Source organism: Protopterus annectens, chromosome 12.part0, assembly GCF_019279795.1.
Source record: "Protopterus annectens isolate FY-2018-M chromosome 12.part0, PAN1.0, whole genome shotgun sequence".
Taxonomy (NCBI): domain Eukaryota; kingdom Metazoa; phylum Chordata; order Ceratodontiformes; family Protopteridae; genus Protopterus; species Protopterus annectens.
The window spans coordinates 642,801,959-642,822,082 of NC_056746.1; the positions used below are offsets into that span (position 1 = coordinate 642,801,959).

Genomic DNA, 20,124 nt, shown 5'->3' on the forward strand with positions numbered 1-20,124 from the left:
AGCTGGAAGGAATTCAAGGGAAATTTACAAAAGTGGTAAATGATGAGGAAATGATGACATATATTTCATTTTCAATAACTTACAGACATAATAGTTGGAATGGTATACAAGTTTATAACACTGCAAGTTCTTTTTCTGATATGCATTCCTGGAACTGACAAAAAGGAAATTATGGTGGTCACTAAGGCTGGAATTTAGAAAGGGCTACTGCTGGTAGTAACTCACTTAAAAAGTCAATAGAACAACAAGTTTTGCATTGTAATGCATTTTCTAAACAATAAAAAGTATTAAACTGTAATATGCGCCATTTTTGTCTGATTGTAATCCTCTGATTTATTTTATGAGGGACAGGGCAAAAATACGCAAAATCTGTGACATGTAAAATAAGGGACAGATGAGGTATGTGCGTGCTCATGTGTGTATGGTTCAGTGAGTCCATACATGCAATCAAGTGTGTGTGTGTGTGTGTGTGTGTGTGTGTGTGGGGGGGGTATGTACATTGAGTGGCTGTGTGTGTGTGTGTGTGTGTGTGTGTGTGTGTGTGTGTGTGTGTGTGTGTGTGTGTGTGTGTGTGTGTGCTTACTTATCTGTATGACTGTTTACATGTCTGTGGGATAGTGAATAAGGGGTGCCGATGTCAATACGATGCAGGGGATGCCAATTGCAATTACCACTGAAAATTGCTGTTTAGCACTAGCAGTAATTACACCTGATTTACATATATGCAAATTAACTGATACAGAGGTCTTACTTATTGTGACTAATCATGTTTCTGAATCCCACTTCCAGTGTTTATGTAAACAGCCCCATATGACTGCAGTAGTTTACACCTGCAGTGGGAGTCTCTCTGAATCCCAGCAAAAATTGTAAAGAAATTCAAATAGGAACAACAAGATGATGAACAGGTTCTCAGAGAGAGTAGCCACTAACTGGAACGGTTTATCATCTAATAATCTAATATAAAGAATCATCATAATCCAGATGTGTTTTAAGAATGCAACAGACTTGTTGAACGCGGTAGTTTATTATAATTTGTTACAGGCTGAAAAGGCCTCAGTACAAGACTGATGCCATATTGTATTGTATTGTACAGTATACATGATACCACTCTGAAATTTTGCCTTTTAACACTAAACTGTGAAAGACTAGCAAGTATTAATTTAACCTGTCATTACACTAAGGAAATATAGTTTACAAGGGTGAAGAAAGTAGTTCCATTTTAATGATTTTTGCTTAAGACATGAATGTGTGTGTTTATTTCTTTCTTTCCCTAAACTGGATATGACTTTCTGAATGGCTAAATATCAGTAAAGTAATTTTCTGAAGTTTGCTGATGCTAGTAAGCAATGCTTTTTTTTCCACAAAGGAAGTCAGTGACGGGATTATGAATGTCTTCTGAAATGTCAAGTCATGTTTTCTAAGCTGCTTTTCTTTTCTCTCATTTTGTAGAATCCTTCTTCTTGTCCAAATGAACCAAAAATACACATGGCAGCATGTTCTTTTGTTGAAAAGGCAATATATCGAAATCAAGCACAAATCTTCAATGAGCAACTTATTGAAACCGACACTAAACTAAACATCTTTTTTTGCAAATCGCCACACCCTCTGATAATTACATATACCAACTCTGAGATCACTCTACAGCGGGGAAAGGACAAATTTCCCAATACCCCACTTTAGTGCAATTTTATACATAAAAAACAGACACCTTGTGTGATCAGCTGCTTTTCAATGACGTAAATTGACCATTTTTCCTTTTGAAAAATAGTGAGTTTGACCAGGAACTTAAACCATATTCACGTATCTATACAAGTACACACACAAACACATTTATATTTGCATTTTATGTACTGTACTAACTGTATTACATATATACAAATACATATACATAATAAGGTACAACCTTTGATCAGTTCCAAGCACTGCATTATCTGCCAATAATTGTCGTGCTGTCTCTGGTAGTCCCTTAACGCTCGAGATGTTGGTCAGCAGAAGTGAAAATGCCTTAGTAGCATCCAGTATATTGTTTCTGTAAAAAATAACAATATAATATTTTGTAAGACAAGAAAGGAAAGTCTAGGGTAATGTTTTTTTTTTTCCTTTATATAAAGGGGGTCTATTTTAGATCGAAAAGTCAAAATGTTGAACGCTCACATGATCGTAAATGCAGGAACTTAATGTTTATTTTTTTGGATCGCAGTACAGTGAAGATTGGAATATTTGCCCTTTCCTTACTGTAGTACGATCCCATAGTTGGAATATATATTTAGCGGGGGGTGTGGGGAGCACAGCCCCCCACAATAGTGATTTCGAATTTCTGCATTTACGCTTATGTGAGCGTTCGACGTGTTGATTTTTTTGTCTATATAATATAGACCCTATAACGGTAGGATTAACACCTGTCATACTATAAACTCAGAAAGTAGTTTAAACTTTTAAAGTCTGACAAGTTAAAACAGGAATAAAGGTTCTCAAATGCCAAAGACCCAATTTGGGAAGAGTGCAATAAGTTAGCGGTTATAGCAAGTTTTTTTAGCTTAAAAATTACATGAGGCTCTAAAGCCTCAGAACTGGGGTCTGCAACTATGCTAGCAGTGTGTGTAACCGCAAGCCATTTATGCGGATAAACAGAGGGACTTTATTTAGTTAGTTAGTTATTACATTTATTAACTGTGATAGTCAAATTGGACAAATCCAGTTTTCAGCAGAAACCACTGGAAAAAATCTCCAGATACACAATTACACTAAATGTAGATTTATCTAGCAAATATAGACATAGGGTAGTACATGCACACAGTATGGAACATATAATAACGTGGTCAAACAGAACATCAAATAGAAAAGAGTTGCCTGTTGTACAATTATAATAACTGCATGGCAACTATTATATCAGCAAGCAGGTTATCATTTTCACCTGAGCATGATCGTGGTGAACACTAGCTAAGCCACTCTCTTCTGACTGATAAACACCCAATAAGGTCTACCAACAGGATGCTGTTACCATAGCTGTCACAGGAAAAACAGATTAGAATAGAGTTCTGTTCCTACTGAGCCCATTAGCACAACAGGTAAACTGCCAGAAACACCTGCAGTCTAGGTTCAGACATGGACTCATATCACTGAAAGGGAGGCCACGGAGTGTGAGACTGGGGACTCAGTGGCTGTCTCCTTCCTGTGGAGATATCAATAACTACAACGGGAATGCCCAGAAAAGACCAAATACTTTCCACAGACTATAACCCACACTGAAAATACATGTTCATAGGCATTGCCTGTCTTCTTTAGCTAGGGAAGGAAAATGGGTGGAAATGGCTCCATAAATCTCAGGAAGGTCCTCCATATTATCTCCATAGGTTCATAGATATGTTCATTTTAAGCCTAGCCAATTACCCCCTGTGAGATTCAAACCCTGTACCTTGTATTTGTAAGGCAAACACCTTAACCATTAGGCCACCCTCCCAACCATGCTTATATTATCTGACTTTCAGTAGGTAATGCTAATCAGGAAACATTCAGAATGCCAGTATGACTCTTAGAAGAAGTCAGTAGACAAGTTACAATTCATGTGTATGAGAATAAGCAGGTGTAATTCATGAAATGTATTAGGTCCTAACAGCCATGTGTGGAGTCATGCAGTGAAAGAATTACAAGTGCTAATGAAATCAATGCAATGGATAGTAGTGTAAAAAGCATTTTCGATAAAAAAAATCTAAAACTACATTCGCATACCTACTAAAAAGTGTTTTTGGAGAAGAAACCCTCCCCACACATACCACTACCACCATGACCATGCACCCTTTTCACCTCTCTGCTTTTTAAAATCAGTTACATGGTCTTTGCAGTATATCCCCCATGCAACACCAAGTTTACACAAATATGAAACTCAATGACATACATGTGATCTTGCACAGTTTTCTAATCCCAGCATAACATAACTAGGGGCAAACCAAAGTAGTGGAGTGAGGGCAGAAATAGGAATCATTGGCAAAGGTCGGAAAAACAAGAAATTACTGTGCATAAAAGATACAGTCCCAAACAGAAGGAACATACAAACAAGAGATACTTCACCTATTCTTTTACACTATTATTTGCAACCTTCTCCAGTGCAGCCTACAGGTGACTACTAAAGTCCTACCATTACAACTATACCATCTATTTTATGGTTTGTTCATATACCATCCGAGCAAACAGTTATCAGCTGGATGTTCTGCACTTAACTCAGAGACCAAAGCAAATTCAAAGCTCACAATCAGTAGCACTGTAAATATAACAAAAACTGAGACTACAGTGCCTGGACATTTAATGTAATAGTATAAATTATTCATTGATCACACTGTGATCAACCAAACACCAATTTTTTTTATTTAAATGACTTTGTTGCTGACCTTGATTACTCTTAAGAAGTCAAAAACTTTATACAGATAAAAACAATAAACTAATAAAGAGGTGCCCTGGGCTCAGTGGTTCCAGTTTTTGGTACATTTTACATTTAAATTTACATCAAGCAGAATTACATTTTTGTTTGGTGCCTTATAATCAAAGCGCAACTTCATTATGAAAACTCTGCTTCTGATTTGCATCCATTACCACAGGTGTTCGTCCTTGTCTTTATCAAATTATTACTTATGACACAGGCAATCATATATTTATATAAATGTAAACAAACCATAATGACATATTTTTAGTTGCAAACACTATATGTCATTTATAATCTATCCAGTCACTGTCAGTCAAACATTATATAACTCATTCAAATCCTGCCTTCTTTTAAACCTCATTCATCCTCCAAAACATTATTCTGCATGTATTGTTCCACAATTCCCATGTTTTATAATTAATTTGCAGTTACTCTAAAGTTCTTCATATTGATCACTGCTGTAGTAGCCTTAACTCTATGGGTTATACCTTGCCAAGGATATAACAGCCATCCAGCTTCCAAAGCTTCAGGGCACCTTCCATGTGCCCAAATTGCCAAGAAGCTCAAGGTGAGCTGACTAAAAGATGAGTTTGGACGACAAGCCCTTCAGAGTTTAACTGCCGCCAAACAGTACACTCCTCCAATGGTTTTGAGGTTGATGGTCAGCTTGTACTTGCTGTGCAGCTAAGTTCCCTTTGTGGAAAAAAGCTTTCATTTTATTACTTTTTTTACTGATGTTTTATTACTTTCCTATTCAGGAAGTTATTTTAAAGCTAGGAATGTTGTGTTTTAATGGACAGTCTTGAGACTGTAACATACTTTTAAAAGGAACACTTGTTGTTTCACTCAGTTTTAAAGCAGTATTATCTAACTGATAAACTTTTTTTCTGTGGAAATATTATGTTTATTTTAAAGTTGTGGGTCTGCCATACTGTTTGAAATTGCTTTTTACTGTTTTTACTTAGAGTTTTACTTGCATTGTTGCTTGGTTTTCCATAGGACAGAGGCACTATTTTCGGCTTGACCATGGAACATATTGTGATTCCCATTATCTCTCCTTCTTCCAGCCACAAAAAGAAAAAGTTAAGCAAATAGCCTTTGCCAGCACAGCAGGCTAACAATTTACCTTAGCAGCAGGTGGGTGAGTCTACTGTGGTCATTTGTTGTACCTCAGACTACTCATCTTTTACCCTGCATCCCTCAGGTGTAGCATCTACAGCCACTATGGACCATGGATTAGCCACATCCTCTGTGGTTGTTAATTCCCTTTAGTGGGCAAGGGAGAACCACTCTTGTCTGTCCTGGCAGAAGAAATAGGTAAGGTTATCTGATGTGTCAGAATGCTGTGCCCATCCCTGGGGAAGCAGCAGCTGACATTATTAACATGGCCAGCCTCATTTTTCCTGTCAAACAGAGAGAAAACCATGCTGGTATCTATTCCTCCTCAAATTTATTTGGAATAGGAGTAGTCTACTGGCACTGTTTCAGGGTTTGATTCAGGCTATTAATCCTTCTTGCAGGCTATTTTCCAGTGAAAGAACAAGGGATGTCACCTTTCCTTAAGAGATTAAAGATTTTGAATCTGAAGAGGAAGATGCAGGGATAAATTTGGGGTTTTGTAGTCAGATTTCTGATTCAGACTCAGAGAAGAGTTTTCCTTCTGATTATCCCTGTGTGTGTGTGTGTGTGTGTGTGGAGGGTCTCCTTTTCTAAAACTATTGCCAGAATGTCCCGTTGTTTTCAGTGACACTGAGGTTTCTCAGTCCCTCAAAAATGCTACGAGTTGTTAACAGAAGGATTTTCCAAAACCTACACCCATTGCTCTTTTCCTGTCTGCTTTAAAGGATGTGTGTCTTACTGCCTTAAATTTTCCTGATTGTCAGCCAGCTGTCCCTAAAAAGGCAGATAAGATGCATAAAGTTCCTCAGTCTTTTAAATTTTTAAATACTATTCCCAAACTGACCCCGCAAATATAGCCTATGTTGACTCATCTGCTACTAAGCACCAACTTAATTCCAATCCCACTCTTTCTAACAAGGATGAGAAAATTATTGATAGGTATGGGAAAAAAGTGTATATTTCTGCAACTTTGAGTTTCAGAAATATTCTGAAATACCAGAGTTTCTTCTTGTGAAGAAAACTCTGTTTAAATAACTTAGTTTCTTTTATTGCACAGGGCACTACTCATTGTCTGCAATGTGTGCATGACTATAATACTTTCTTGAGGGTTATGGCCACTGGTAGAATTTTAACGAGGTTTGCTTGGCTGCATTCTCAGAACCTTCTCCCTTGGATCGCGATTTAGTGTTTAGACACTCTTCTGCAGAGATGATCAAAATATGTGATGAAAGGGGTGAGCTGATCCAAGGAATCTCTAATAATTTTCAGCCCTCCTTTTCCAAATTGTACAATGGATATTCTTTCACTTCATCCAATTTCATCAACCCCCCCCCCCCAAAAAAAAATAAATAAATAAACAGTCTCAGCAGATTTCAGGTAAACAGACATTTAAGAAGAAGTGGCAAGGAGGTTCCAAAAAGAAATCTCAAACCTCCCAAAATCAAGCACACTCCAACAAGTCTGAATGACTGTTCAAGAGACATTGTGACCCTCTCCCACCATGGCCCTCTTTCTCTTCCAGAAAGTCTGAATATCCTTTTTTCTCTTTGGCAACAGATTGTTTCAGACAAATGGGTTCTGAAAATCATTCATCACAGTTACAGATGGCATTGAAGGAAATTCCTCCTTCCAGTGGGCCACTCCTCATCCTGCAGATCAGACTGTTTTCTTTCTTCCTGTTCTTCATCACATTCTGTCCCCATGAGTGACAAAACCAGTTCCTCCTCCTTCCCAGGTGGGGTAGTGGTTTTATTCAATGATGTTCCTAGTTCCAAAAAAAGAAAATGCTAGAAGACCGGTTCTGGATCTTTCTTTCCTAAACCTGTTTGTGATAGTGCCCCAATTCAAAAAGATGTCATTTCACAACCTATTGCCTCTTCTTCCTCTTTCAAGTTTCCTGGTAACACTAGACTTAAAAGATGCTTATCAAATTCCTATTCATCCAGACTTAAGGTGTTTCTTATGGTTTTGTGTGTCTAGATCACATATCAGCTCTCTGCCTTACCGCTTGGACTTTCTACTGCACCAAGAGTGTCCACATAGTGTCTAGCTCCAGTTATAGCTCATTGCAGGCTACAGAGTATCCACATTTTTCCATATTTAGACAACTTGCTTATCTTTGCAGACTCTTTTTCAAAATGTCAGGGATCTCTCTCTTGGGTGAGACATCTCTTGCACAAGCTGGAATTCCAACAGAACATTCAAAAGTCATTCTCGACCCCCTCACCCAGGATTGTGCTCCTGAGATGTCAACTAGACACCTTAGTTCAAACAACTTTTCTTCCACAGGAAAAAATAGATCTTTATTTAGGTCCATTTCTAAGTTTTACCACTCATATTTCAGTCACTGTTAAGGGAATACCTCAGGATTTTGGGTCTTATGGCATCTACGATTCTCATGATACCCCTGGCAAGACTCCACATGAGAAAGATATAGTGATATTTGAAATCTCTTTGGTCCTAGCATCAATACCTTTTATCTTTTCAGATCCCAGAAATGGGGTTTGTCAAAAAAGAAATCATTTGGTGGAGAAAACAAATATCTTTAAATAAAGGTCTACCCCTTTTCCCTCCCTACTCCAAAGCAGTCAGTCATCACAGATGCTTCAGACATTGCTTGTAGAGCAGTTTCAGGAGAGATAAAAGTGCAGGAGGTGTGGGATACCAAAGACAGATGCAGGCACATAAATATCAAGAAGATGCTTGCCCTGATCAAGGCACTCAATTCTCTGAATCATCTTTGGTCACCGGGAACTCTTCAAGTGGTTACAGACAATACCACAGTGATGTGGTATATCAACAAGCAGGAGGAACCAGGTCATACCCCCTTTTCAGACTAGCCATGATAGCAATACAGCTTATAATACAATCTTGCTCTATAGGCATCCTACATTCCATCAGAGCAAAACTGTGTGGTAAACAAACTGAACAGGACCAGGGTAGATCCTCATGAATGGAAACTACATCCAGGGATCTTCCAAGATTTGATCCATCTGTGGGGAGTTCCTCAAGTAAACATTTTTGCCTCTTCTCTGGACAATCAACTGGAAAACTTCTGTTCCAGAACTCCATGCAAGAAGGCCTGGAAGACAGATGCCTTTTCTTTTCTTTGGACAGGAATGTTCTTGTATATCTTTTCACCCTTTCCACTAACATTCAGGATACTTCTGAAGATTCAGAAAGAATCCCCAAAGATCATTGTGGTGATTACCTTTTAGCCCAGGCAACTGTGGTTCTCTGTTCTTTTGGAAATGGCCAGAAGCTATTACCACAAGCTTCCTCACAGAATGGATCTACTCACACAAGAAGAGGGGTGTTTGATACACCCCAACATCAATCATCTTGAACTGACTGCCTGGACGACAAGGTCTTAATTCCTTTCAGGCACCTGCTTTCTGAAGACATGCAGCATGGAGGCAAGAAAGTCTGCTACTAGAAAATCATATATTATCAAATGGAAAACGTTCTCTAATTGGCACCAAAACATAACCAACACCCATTCAAGTCTAGTTACTCTCTGGTTTACAATATTTGTGTGAGTTACTATCACACAGCCTTTCCTTTTTTTTTTTTAATATATAAACACCTTTATTGACTTACTACTTGTGACACAGGCACATTTACATTTATATAAATGTTATCAAATTGTACTAACGAGTTAATGTTAACAAACATTATGCTTCACATATATTGCTATATATCATATAACCTAAGCAACATTACATAAATTATTCAATTCCTGCCCCATCACATGGACTTTCTTATTCCTCTATCAAGGTTCATTTATCAGTCATTTCAGTATGTCTGCCTATGGATCTTCCTCTTCCAAGGCAGTTGCATGTCAAAATGTTCTTGAAAGGGGTTTTGCATAAGGGCCCTCCAAGTAAACCGGTGGCCCCTCCTTGGGATTTTAATTCTGTGTTACAGAAACTAACACTTGCTCCATTTAAACCTGTTAATCTGGCTGACTTGAGGTTCTTAACATGGAAAACAGTTTTGACCTCTACAAGAAGGCTATCTGAATTGCAAGCTCTTAAAGGGAGTCAACTCTACCTCACTTTCCACAAGGGCAGGGTTTTTTTTGAGAACTAATCCTTCTTTTATTGCTACAGTGGTATCCAAGTTTACTTTAAGTCAAACTATCCGTCTCCCCATTTTCTTTCATGAAAATAAAAATGAGGGAGAAAGGATACTCCATAACTTGGATGTCCACAGACAACACAGGTACTATCGTCACAGAACTAAATCTTTCAGATCATTGGATCAACTGTTCATTTCTTGAAAAGGTAAGAAAAAAGGACAACCAGTGTCAAAATAAACCATTTCCAAATGGTTGTCTAAGGCTGTTACCTTTTGTTATACTCAGCACGACAAATCTATTCCAAGCAGGGTGAAGGCCCACTCTACAAGGACACTGGCTTCTTCTATGGCTTTTTGGAAATGGTTGGATTCTAGAAATAGCTGCTTCTTGGTCCTATGCACATACTTATTCATTCTCTATATCTAGATCATGCTTTGCTAGGACAATTCTCCAGAGGGTACCAGACCCTTCTCCTTCCACCCCCTATAGTCTACCCATATAGTTAAAGCTACTGCAGCAGTGATCAATATGAATAACATAGTACAGTTGCATAAGTTGAACTTACCATAACAGTAGATATTTGAATGATCACTGCTGAAGTAGTCGCTCCCTCCCTCCACCCCCCTTGTTTTTTGGTTTGTTTTATGCCAGACTGTGGACAGTTATTTTCTATTCTTCCCAGAAGAGTTATTTAAGAGCTTGGACTCCTTCTCTCTGCTGGTACTTAAGCTCTGAAGGGCTTGGCACCCAAATTTGTCTTTTAGTCAGTTCACCTAAAGTCGCTTGATAGTTTGGGCACATGGAAGGTGCCCTGAAGCTTTGGATGCCTGCCTGCTGTTATATTCTTGACAGGATATAACCCATATAGATAAGGTTACTACAGCAGTAATTAGCAGATTATGTTAACCAAAACTGACACAACTGTAGGATCATAGGAAGTTACTAGGCTATTGGCCCTGAGGCTCTTATAAGCCTACCCAAGAGTTTAGCCCGTGTTTAGACAAGTCAGCACCCAAAGCCCCTGGTCCAGCAGGGACACAGGTGGAATCCCAGGGATGTATTTTCTGTTTCCCATCCAGTTATCCAGGTTGTGCTTACAAAGGGATAATGAAGTACTCTGCTTGACGTGGAGAGGGAGTTTATTTCACAGATGGGGGAGTCTCTGGGACACAAATCTGACTGGGCAACAAGTCCTATTGATGTCACAGACCAGGTTGAGGTCACTTGTGCGAGTTATTCAAGTGCAGCTTGACTAGGGGATATGCGGCAGTCCTATCAAGGTGGGTCTGAGATTGCTTTGTATGCCAGACATTGTTGCTTAGATATCTGTTGTCTTACTGCTCTGCAAATATATAGAGATCAGTATATATTTTTTGGCTTTATAATTTGCACATTCCTCACATCTGTGTTGAAACTGGGTCCCCCCCCTGTTCTTGGTTGTAGTTTAAATTTAGTGGCTTTTGCAGTGCCCGCCCCACTGTAGATTTGATCTAGGACACTCCCCCAGTCCCATCTCTTTACCAAATTCTACCTAATAAACCCTTTCTGCACTTGCTTTTAGTCCTTTTTAATTTAATTACATTTTTTCAAACTGTGTGTGGACTAATATTGCTACATACTCAAGTGTGCCAGCTTGCACTGCATGAGAATTGTTTTTACTACTGCTTTTGCTACTTTTCTGAAAAAAAAAAAAAAAAAATTTTATCTGCTTTTACTGTATTTGTGTTTCTTCCTACTTTATTTTGCTTTTGCGTCATCTTAAAAGCACTCAATTGTATTTATTACTGCTTGGTGTAACTCATTCTAAGCCTTTTAGTTTAAACACTTGGGCTTCAGACCAGTTGTTTTACATTAAGAGGGTTTGTGGTCTGCACTGTAGTGGCAGAACAGGTAGCTTACATCCTTCTAAGTTGGAACTGCTGATTGCGGGCTCAGTGTCTGTTATTCTAAAAGTGTATTAAGTCTGGTTTAAGCACTTGGGCTTTCAGGACAGTTATTTTACATTAAGAGGGTTCGTGGTCTGCACTCTTGTGGGAGGAGAGGCTGGACTCTGGCCTTCTGAGCTGGGAATTTCTGGTTAAAGGCTTATAGTGCATGCATATCTGAACTGTTTCTTACTGAAATTGGTACACCTTGTTTGCTGTAACATAGACTAGATCCAGGCCTGCTGAATCTAGCTTTGTTTGTATAACTTGAGCACTAATCCAGGCATTCTTTAAAGTATTCAATTGTATTTATTACTGCTTGGTAGTAACTTGATTAAAGTGTAGCTATCATTCTAAGTATTTTGGATTAAGCACTTGGGCTTCAGACCAGTTGTTTTACATTAGGAAGGTTTGTGGCATGCACTGTGGTGGCAGGACAGGTAGCTTACATCCTTCTAAGTTGGGAACTGCTGATTGAGAGCTCAGTGTCTTTTGTTCTAAAAGTGTATTAGTTCTGGTTTAAGCACTTGGGCTTCAGGCCAGTTATTTTACATTAAGAAGGTTCGTGGTCTGCACTCTTGTGGGAGGAGAGGCTGGACTCTGCCCTTCTGAGCTGGGAATTTCTGGTTAAAGGTTTATAGTGCCTGCATATCTGAACTGTTTCTTACTGAAATTGGTACACCTTGTTTGCTGTAGCATAGACTAGATCCAGGCCTGCTGAATCTAGCTTTGTTTGTATGCTTGTTGTTTGCTTGCTTGTTATTTCCCTGGAACGCTAATTCCACCTAAAACGCAGCTTTTCAGCACTTCTGTGGATCCCTAGTGATATCTGCATTGCTTACTGTACTTATTTCCTTGTTTCACTTGAAAGAAAGTTACTGTTTGTCGTTTTTGCATTTAAGTTACCTGTAACACATTGCACTTAAGTTACCTGGCACTTGCTCATTAAGCAATTATATAAGTCAGCACTAAAAAAAATTAAAAGCACTACACCCTCACAAACTCCCCTTGAGTACCTTGTTCCCCATTGGCCCTTGTTTTCAATTATAAAGGAATTCCCAATACTATTCTAGCATGTCCAAAGGTCAGTTGTCAATCTCCTCTCCGGTCCAGCTGGTGAATCTGGGAATCTTGAGGCAATGTTACAACTGCCTCATGTACACAGACAACCCTCTCCTCCTCCCAACAAATTCCAACACATGAGAGATGCAACCATATAGCCAAACTGGAGGCTAAGCTCTCTCAACTCAGTACTGGCATAACCAGTCAGGAGGAGAAGGAAACCACACTCACTACAATTCCAGTCTCACATAGACCTACCATGACAGCAAACCAAACACATAATCACACAAAAACATACGCGGAGGCTCTAAATAAAGATCTGCCTAAGCAGCAGAGACCTCCAAAGCAGACACCCAAGCAACCGCTACCCCAAAACAAAACACATGCAACACATATCTCACAAAGCCAGTGTGCTGAACAGTCACAGCCCTTAAGGCTAAACAACACAACTGATACACTTGTAATAGGTGACTCTATCGTCAGGCACACTGACGTCCCGCTCACCAGGCTGAACAAGGAGGAGGTCATGGTGAGCAGCCTGTTGGGCGCCAGGATCCGCCACATAACACAAGCACTCAGGTCACTCCAAGGCAAGTAAAAATATGACTCAGTCATTGTCCATGCTGGTGTGAATGACCTGAGACATACCTCCCTGGACTACATGAAAAGAGACATAGAGGAGCTCTCTGAGCATGTAGCCCAGGCCGGTATGACCCTGACCTTGAGTAGCATCTTACCCTCACCAAGAATGATGCCACAATATGAAGACAAGCTGATCAATTTCAACAATTGGCTTAAGTATTAGTGTCATTCAAAGGGGATCCAATGCCTGTCAGCCTGGGATGATATGCTCGACAAGCCACGATGCTTCGCTAAGGACGGCTTGCACCTGTCACCCCTGGGCTTTCAGATATTGGCAAAGGCTCTTGCTACTCCCATAGTGCCTTTTTTAGGCAAGGCTCAAAAGACAAACCCACCTCCATAGGTATCACAAGGGATAAGAAACTAAGAGTAATGCTACTCAACGCCAGGAGTCTAAACCTCAAGATGCACGCACTCAAAACTCTCCTTAGCATGGAGAACATCGCTAAATGTGCAGTAACAGAAACCTGGTTCAGGGCTCCCGAGAGCAACCCAGCACTACCAGGTTATACCTCATACCATGCTTTTCGGCCCCAAAACTTGGACCGAACTAGAAAAGGAGGGGGAGTATCAATATTCATCAAAGATACCCACACCTCCAGGTTGGTGGCGCAGCACGAAGCATCAGAGACTATCCATGTGCAACTAACAGTGGGTAAAACTGCCTTCCAGTTTACAGCCTGCTACAGACCACCCTCCCAAACCCAGGAACCCCACTTGGCCTTCCTGAGAACACTGGAAAATATGAAGGTCTCTCCAAACACCATTATATTGGGTGACTTCAACTACCCAAACATAGACTGGGAGCATTACTCTAGCTCCAACACCCTAGCCCAAAGGTTCCTAGAATTCATAAACTCAAATGCTATGGACCAACTTGTTACCACTCCCACAAGAGGGGAAAACATACTGGACCTGATCATCACCAACATGGGGACTCTATGCTCCAGACCAGAAGTGTATCCCTCACTGGTAAGATCAGACCATAAACTAACCTCACTGGATATTCACATCCCGACCCCACCCCCTGCCCAGAAAACCACAGTGAAAAACTTCTCTAAAGCAAATTTCACACTCCTCAAAACTGAGAAGGAATCCTTCAAAGCTCCCGGGCCTGTGGAAAATACGGACCAGACTGCAGAATCCTTTATAAATGCATTCGATGAACACCTTCAGGAATGCATGGATCATGCAATCCCAAATAAAACCAAGACCCAATCCTCCAAAGGCAGACATCCTGTCTGGTCGACCCCAGCCATAAACAAACTAAGGAGGAAGCTACTACATGATACAGCAAAATCCCAAAAAGGGAAGGCATCTCTGATCAGTATTAGCAAAAAACTACGGGCACTCATAAAATCGTCTAAGGCCAGCTTCGAGAGAAAAATTGCACAGGACACTAAGGATAATCACAAGGCTTTCTTTAGTTACGTTAGGAACCTGGGTGGGAATTCCCAGATATGCTCAGAATTAGTCCAAAATGACAAAAAATACACCAAACCCACAGACATTGCCAACATCCTAGCTGACAGGTTCAGCGCAAACTCCCCACCCCTACACACCAAAAGGGCAAATATCTATCCCAGCAGAGTGCTGCCCCCCTGACATCTCAGATGCTCAGGTAAGAGCCGCCCTCTCCAAAGCAAAAAACACAGCATCAATGGGACCAGACGGTGTCCCGGGCTGCGTCTTACATGAACTCCAAGAAGAGCTAAACCCAAACATAAAACTACTATTCAGTCTCAGCCTTACTACAGGATATGTACCCAAAGAGTGGCGTACAGCAACAGTGGTCCCTCTCCACAAAGGTGGTGCCTCAACGGACCCTGGAAACTATTGCCCCATAAGCCTGACTAGCTTGGTCTGCAAAGCTATGGAAAGGATCATCATGGACCTCATAAATAAAGATATTGGGGACCTACAGACACTGGATCCTACCCAGTTTGGCTTTGTTAAGGGCAGATCCTGCCTCTTAAACCTGGTCGACTTCTTTGAAACCGTCACCAAGGCCATTGACGAAGGGAAGGTGGTCCACACAGCCTACCTGGACCTCGCAAAAGCCTTCAATACAATACCCCACTCGGGCATTATAGATAAGCTCACCAGCTTAAATATAAACCCCTATGTCACTAGATGGGTTGCAAACTGGCTCAAGGACAGAACCCACATGGTTAGAATTGCTGGAGCCATGTCAGACTCCAAATCAGTTACAAGTGGCGTACCGCAAGGCTCAGTCCTGAGACCTCTCTTGTTCGGTATATATTTCTCAGAAGTACAGGCCAACACGGAAGGACTGTGGCTGACCAAGTTCGCAGATGACTGCAAACTGGGCGCCATAATCGACTCTCCAGCCAACACAAGCATCCTCCAAAAGGGCCTCATAGAAACAGGCAACTGGTGCCAGAGCCATGGCCTCAAGCTAAACGCCAAAAAGTGTATAGTCATCCCCTTTGGCAAAAACAAAGTGCCCACAAATTACCACATAGGTGGTAATCCATTAAGTACAGAAGAAGTAATTAGGGACCTGGAACCCCAAGTTGATAGCAATCTCTCATTTGACAACCACGTGGCTAAAGTGGTTAAAAAAACATTTTATATAGCCCACCTAATCATGAAGGGATTCACATCTAGATCAGGGGAGGTCATTGTGCCGCTTTACTCATCCCTCATCAGGCCCATAATCGAGTACAATGCCCCTTTTGGGATGTACCTTATCAAACACCTGCAGCAACTGGAAAGACCCCAAAAGTACCTCACCAAGAGGATCAAAGGGCTCAAACAGATGCCATATGCTGCCTGGTTAAAGAAAAGTACAGTTTTGTACCTACCATAAATGTAGATGTTCGAAGATCCACATTGCTGCAGTCCTTACATATGGGTAGTCCGCTGTCCTCGGTCGGCCCGAATACCAAAGTATTAGGCTGACGTCGGTCAAGGCGCTTAAAACTGACATCAGGACGTCAGGGTACAAAAACGCATGACCGACGTCATTTCCTCAGTCTTTTCTTGCCCCAGATGTCAGAAGGCCCTAACCAGACAGGCCAAAGCCAAAAACCAGCAAAACCCAACCAACCACCCGTGCACTAACCATATTTACAATATGTACAACACAAACCACACCACCACCTTCAACAACAGAGGGGAAGGAGGGAGGGTAAATCGGACTGCAGCAATGTGGATCTTCGAACATCTACATTTATGGTAGGTACAAAACTGTACTATGTTCTTCATCTCACATTGCTGCAGTCCTTACATATGGGTAGAATCCCAAAGCAGAGGTAAGGGAGGATGGCAAAACTATAAAGCATTAGGAGCTGCCAACATGCCTTGTAAAATTGCAGTTGCAAATCCAGCCCTAGATTTAGAGTAAAGTGGAAGGTGGTAATGCTTAGAGAAAGTATGCACTGAACTCCAAGTAGCTGCTTCCAAAATATCTTTAGTAGCCACCCCCTTAAAAAAGCTGTAGAAGTGGCAGTAGCCCTAGTGGAATGAGGCCTAATCCCAGCTGGAATCTCCTTACCATGATGGGAATAATAGAAAGCAATACAAAACCAATCCACTTAGAAATAGTTTGTTTTGAAACGGGTTTGCCCCGAGAACCCAAAGCAAAAGAAACAAACAACTGCTGAGACTGCCTGAACCCTTTAGTTCTGCTCAAATAATATCGCAACTGTCTGTGAATATCCAAAGTGTGCAAAATCTTTTCCCCTTTATTTTGGGGTTTTGCATAAAAAGTAGGCAAATGAATAGTTTGGTTTAAAGCCACACTAGAAACCACTTTAGGCATAAAAGAAGGGTTAATGCGCAAAGACACCCTATCCTTGTGGAAAATTAAGAAAGGCTCAACTGCCATAAGGGCCTGTAATTCAGAAACCCTTCTCGAGAGGTAATGGCCAACAAAAGCAGTCTTCCAAGATAAATATTTCAACTCTGCATGCTGCAGGCTCAAAAGGTTGTAGAGTGAGTTTCTCCAACACAAAATTGAGATCCCAAGCAGGAGTAGGAGCTCTCGTGGGGTCTTATATTCTTTGCCCCTCTAAGGAATTGCTTAAACAAAGGCTGAGAAAATAATGGTGGGTCACAGTCATAGTGAGCAGAGATTGCTGCAGCATGAACCTTTATAGAGGAGAAGGACAAACCTTTGTCCAATAACTCAGTAAGGTATTGAAGTGCCACACTTAAATTAGGTTTAGAAACATCAAAGTCCTTTGCTGTACTCCAAAATGAAAATCTCCTCCATTTATCTGCGTAAACTTTCCTTGTACTAGGCTTTCTGGCCTCCAAAATAACATTCAAAACTTGTTGTGGTAGCTGAGGCCCTCCAGAGTTTAAACCAGAATATGCCAGGCTGTCAGATGTAGAGAATGAAGTTTGACATTGAGTAAATGACCGTTCTCCTGAGACAGCAGGTGAGGAATCGAAGGCAAAGGCCATGGAGGCTCCTGTACCAGACTTCTCAGTAATGGGTACCAGTGCTGTCGAGGCCAATCTGGAGCTATTAAAATCATGTTTGGCTTGTCCTGTCTGACCTTCAGCAGTACCTTTGGGAGGAGAGGCAGAGGTGGAAAGGCATACACGTGAAGATTGCTCCAATTGAATGAGAGCATCCACTTTCCAAGCTGAGGATGAAACCTTTTGTGCAAAACTTTGGCAGCTGGTAATTTAGTGGAGAAGCGAACAGATCTATGTCTGGAGTTCCCATAACACTGTCAACCTCTGGAATACATGAGGATCAATTTCCACTCGTGGGGATCCATAATTTGTCTGCTCAACACATCTGCTAAGGAGTTCTGTGCTCCTGGCAGAAACCTTGCCTGAAGATTTAGTTGTAAACTGAGAGCAGTCTCCCACAAAATCATTGCTTGACTGCATAGAGGATAAGAATCGTTCCCCTTGCTTGTTGATGTACCACATGACAGTTGTGTTGTCTGTTTGAATCAACACCTGCCCTGGAAGAAGTAAATCCTTGAAAGCTATCAATGCAAATTGGACTGCTAACATCTCCTTCAAGTTGATATGTAGATGTTGAAGTATGGCAGGCCACGTGTCTTGTATCCATTTTCCATTTAGATGAGCTCCACAAGCTTTGTCTGAGGCATCTGTCATTAAAATCTGACTCGCCTCTGGCCGGGTCACAGAGAGTCCCTTGTTTAGGTGACATTTCTGAGCCCACCACAAAAATTCCTTTTGAATGCAAGGTATTATTTGAATGACAGTGTCCAAATCTTGGCAGTGCTGTGTCCATACATTCTTGAGATACCATTGTAGCTTCCTCATATGCAGTTTGGCATTGGGAAGTACCAGAATACAAGATGCCATGAACCCCAAGGCTTGAAGGACTGTCCTTGCAGTCAGCCTGGACTGATGAGATAACTGGTGGAAGTAAAGAGAAAGATTCTTTTGTTTGTCCGGGGTCAAAAAGGCCATCTGGGATGCTGTATTCAGTCTCACACCCAGAAAGCACATGTCCTGAGAGGGTACTAGACTGGACTTTATTTCGTTCACAGAATACCCCAGGCATCTTAACACTGCCATCACATACTGTAGATGATGAAGAAGTTCGTCCTTTTCTTGGGCCAGTATCAGGCAATCGTCCAAATAAGGATAGATCTGTATTCCTTTTAGCCTGAAGAAAGCTACCACTGGAGCCAGAACCTTCGTGAACACTCTGGGCGCAGTAGATAAGCCAAAGGGCAATGCAGAGAACTGATAATGTGAAGTCCCAGCCCGAAAACGCAGATACTTCCTGCAACTGGGCCTGATAGGAACATGAAGGTAAGCCTCTTTGAGATCCAGAGTCACCATCCAGTGATCTTTGCCCAGCAGAGATAAAAGCTGTTGTAACGTTAAAATTTTGAACTTGGAAATGTCCAGATATGTGTTGAGGATGGATAAATCCAAAATTGGTCTCCACGTGTTTCCTTTCTTTGGTACTAGAAACAGGCGAGAATAAAATCCTAGGCCCACTTCTGGCAGAGGAACCGTTTGTATGGCCCCTATTTGAAGTAGTAAAGAAATTTGCTTGTGAGCCTCTAGTCTTTGCTGAGGAGGAACGTCCGGCATGCCTTTGAAAGGAGGCAAGGTATGGAAATAAAACTTGTAACCCTGGTGTATGATATCCAATACCCATTTGTCTTGGGTAATCAACATCCAATTTTCCTTGAAGAGTGCTAACCTTCCTCCCAAAGGTGCTGCCAGGCAAGAAGGATCTGGCAGCTGAAAAAGTAGGTCATTGGGCCTGTTTACGAAAGGACTGACCCCTGCCCTCACCCGAAGATTGTGCAGGTGAACTCCCTGTTCTAGGCCTGAAAGAACTCTGAGCTCTGCCCCTACGCCTAGATCTACCCCTAGACTGAGAATCATAAGAAGGATCGTCCACCCCTTAGCAGGCCAATTCCTACTAAACTTCGGAGGCTGAACTTGCAAAAAATCCTTAACAGCCTGCATAGACTTAGCCTTGTCTTCCATTTTCTTCAAGACTGATTCCACAGGTGAACCAAACAACACATCAGACTGCAAAGGAGCATCCAAAATCCTTGTCTTAACATGGTCAGATAAATTCTGATCCTTTAACCAGGCGTGCCTGCGAAGAACTGAGCCAGTGGCAGCCACCCAGACGAGGCCTGCACAGCATCAAATTTGGGCACCCTGGGCTTTCGGATATTGGCAAAGGCTCTTGCTACTCCCATAGTGCCTTTTTTAGGCAAGGCTCAAAAGACAAACCCACCTCCATAGGTATCACAAGGGATAAGAAACTAAGAGTAATGCTACTCAACGCCAGGAGTCTAAACCTCAAGATGCACGCACTCAAAACTCTCTTTAGCATGGAGAACATCGACATCTGTGCAGTAACAGAAACCTGGTTCAGGGCTCCAGAG

At 41.3% G+C, this 20,124-nt stretch overlaps 1 protein-coding gene across 2 annotated transcripts in view; it reads right to left on the reverse strand.

Moving 5' to 3' along the window:
- The window catches only part of LOC122816758 (probable cytosolic oligopeptidase A), a 907,285-nt gene that overhangs the window by 608,717 nt on the left and 278,444 nt on the right, over positions 1 to 20,124 (reverse strand). For both annotated transcript variants that reach the window (XM_044089771.1, XM_044089769.1), the window contains exon 7: positions 1,904 to 2,029. In XM_044089771.1, the coding sequence (XP_043945706.1) occupies positions 1,904 to 2,029 (126 nt within the window). The remainder of the gene's footprint in view (positions 1 to 1,903; positions 2,030 to 20,124) is intronic.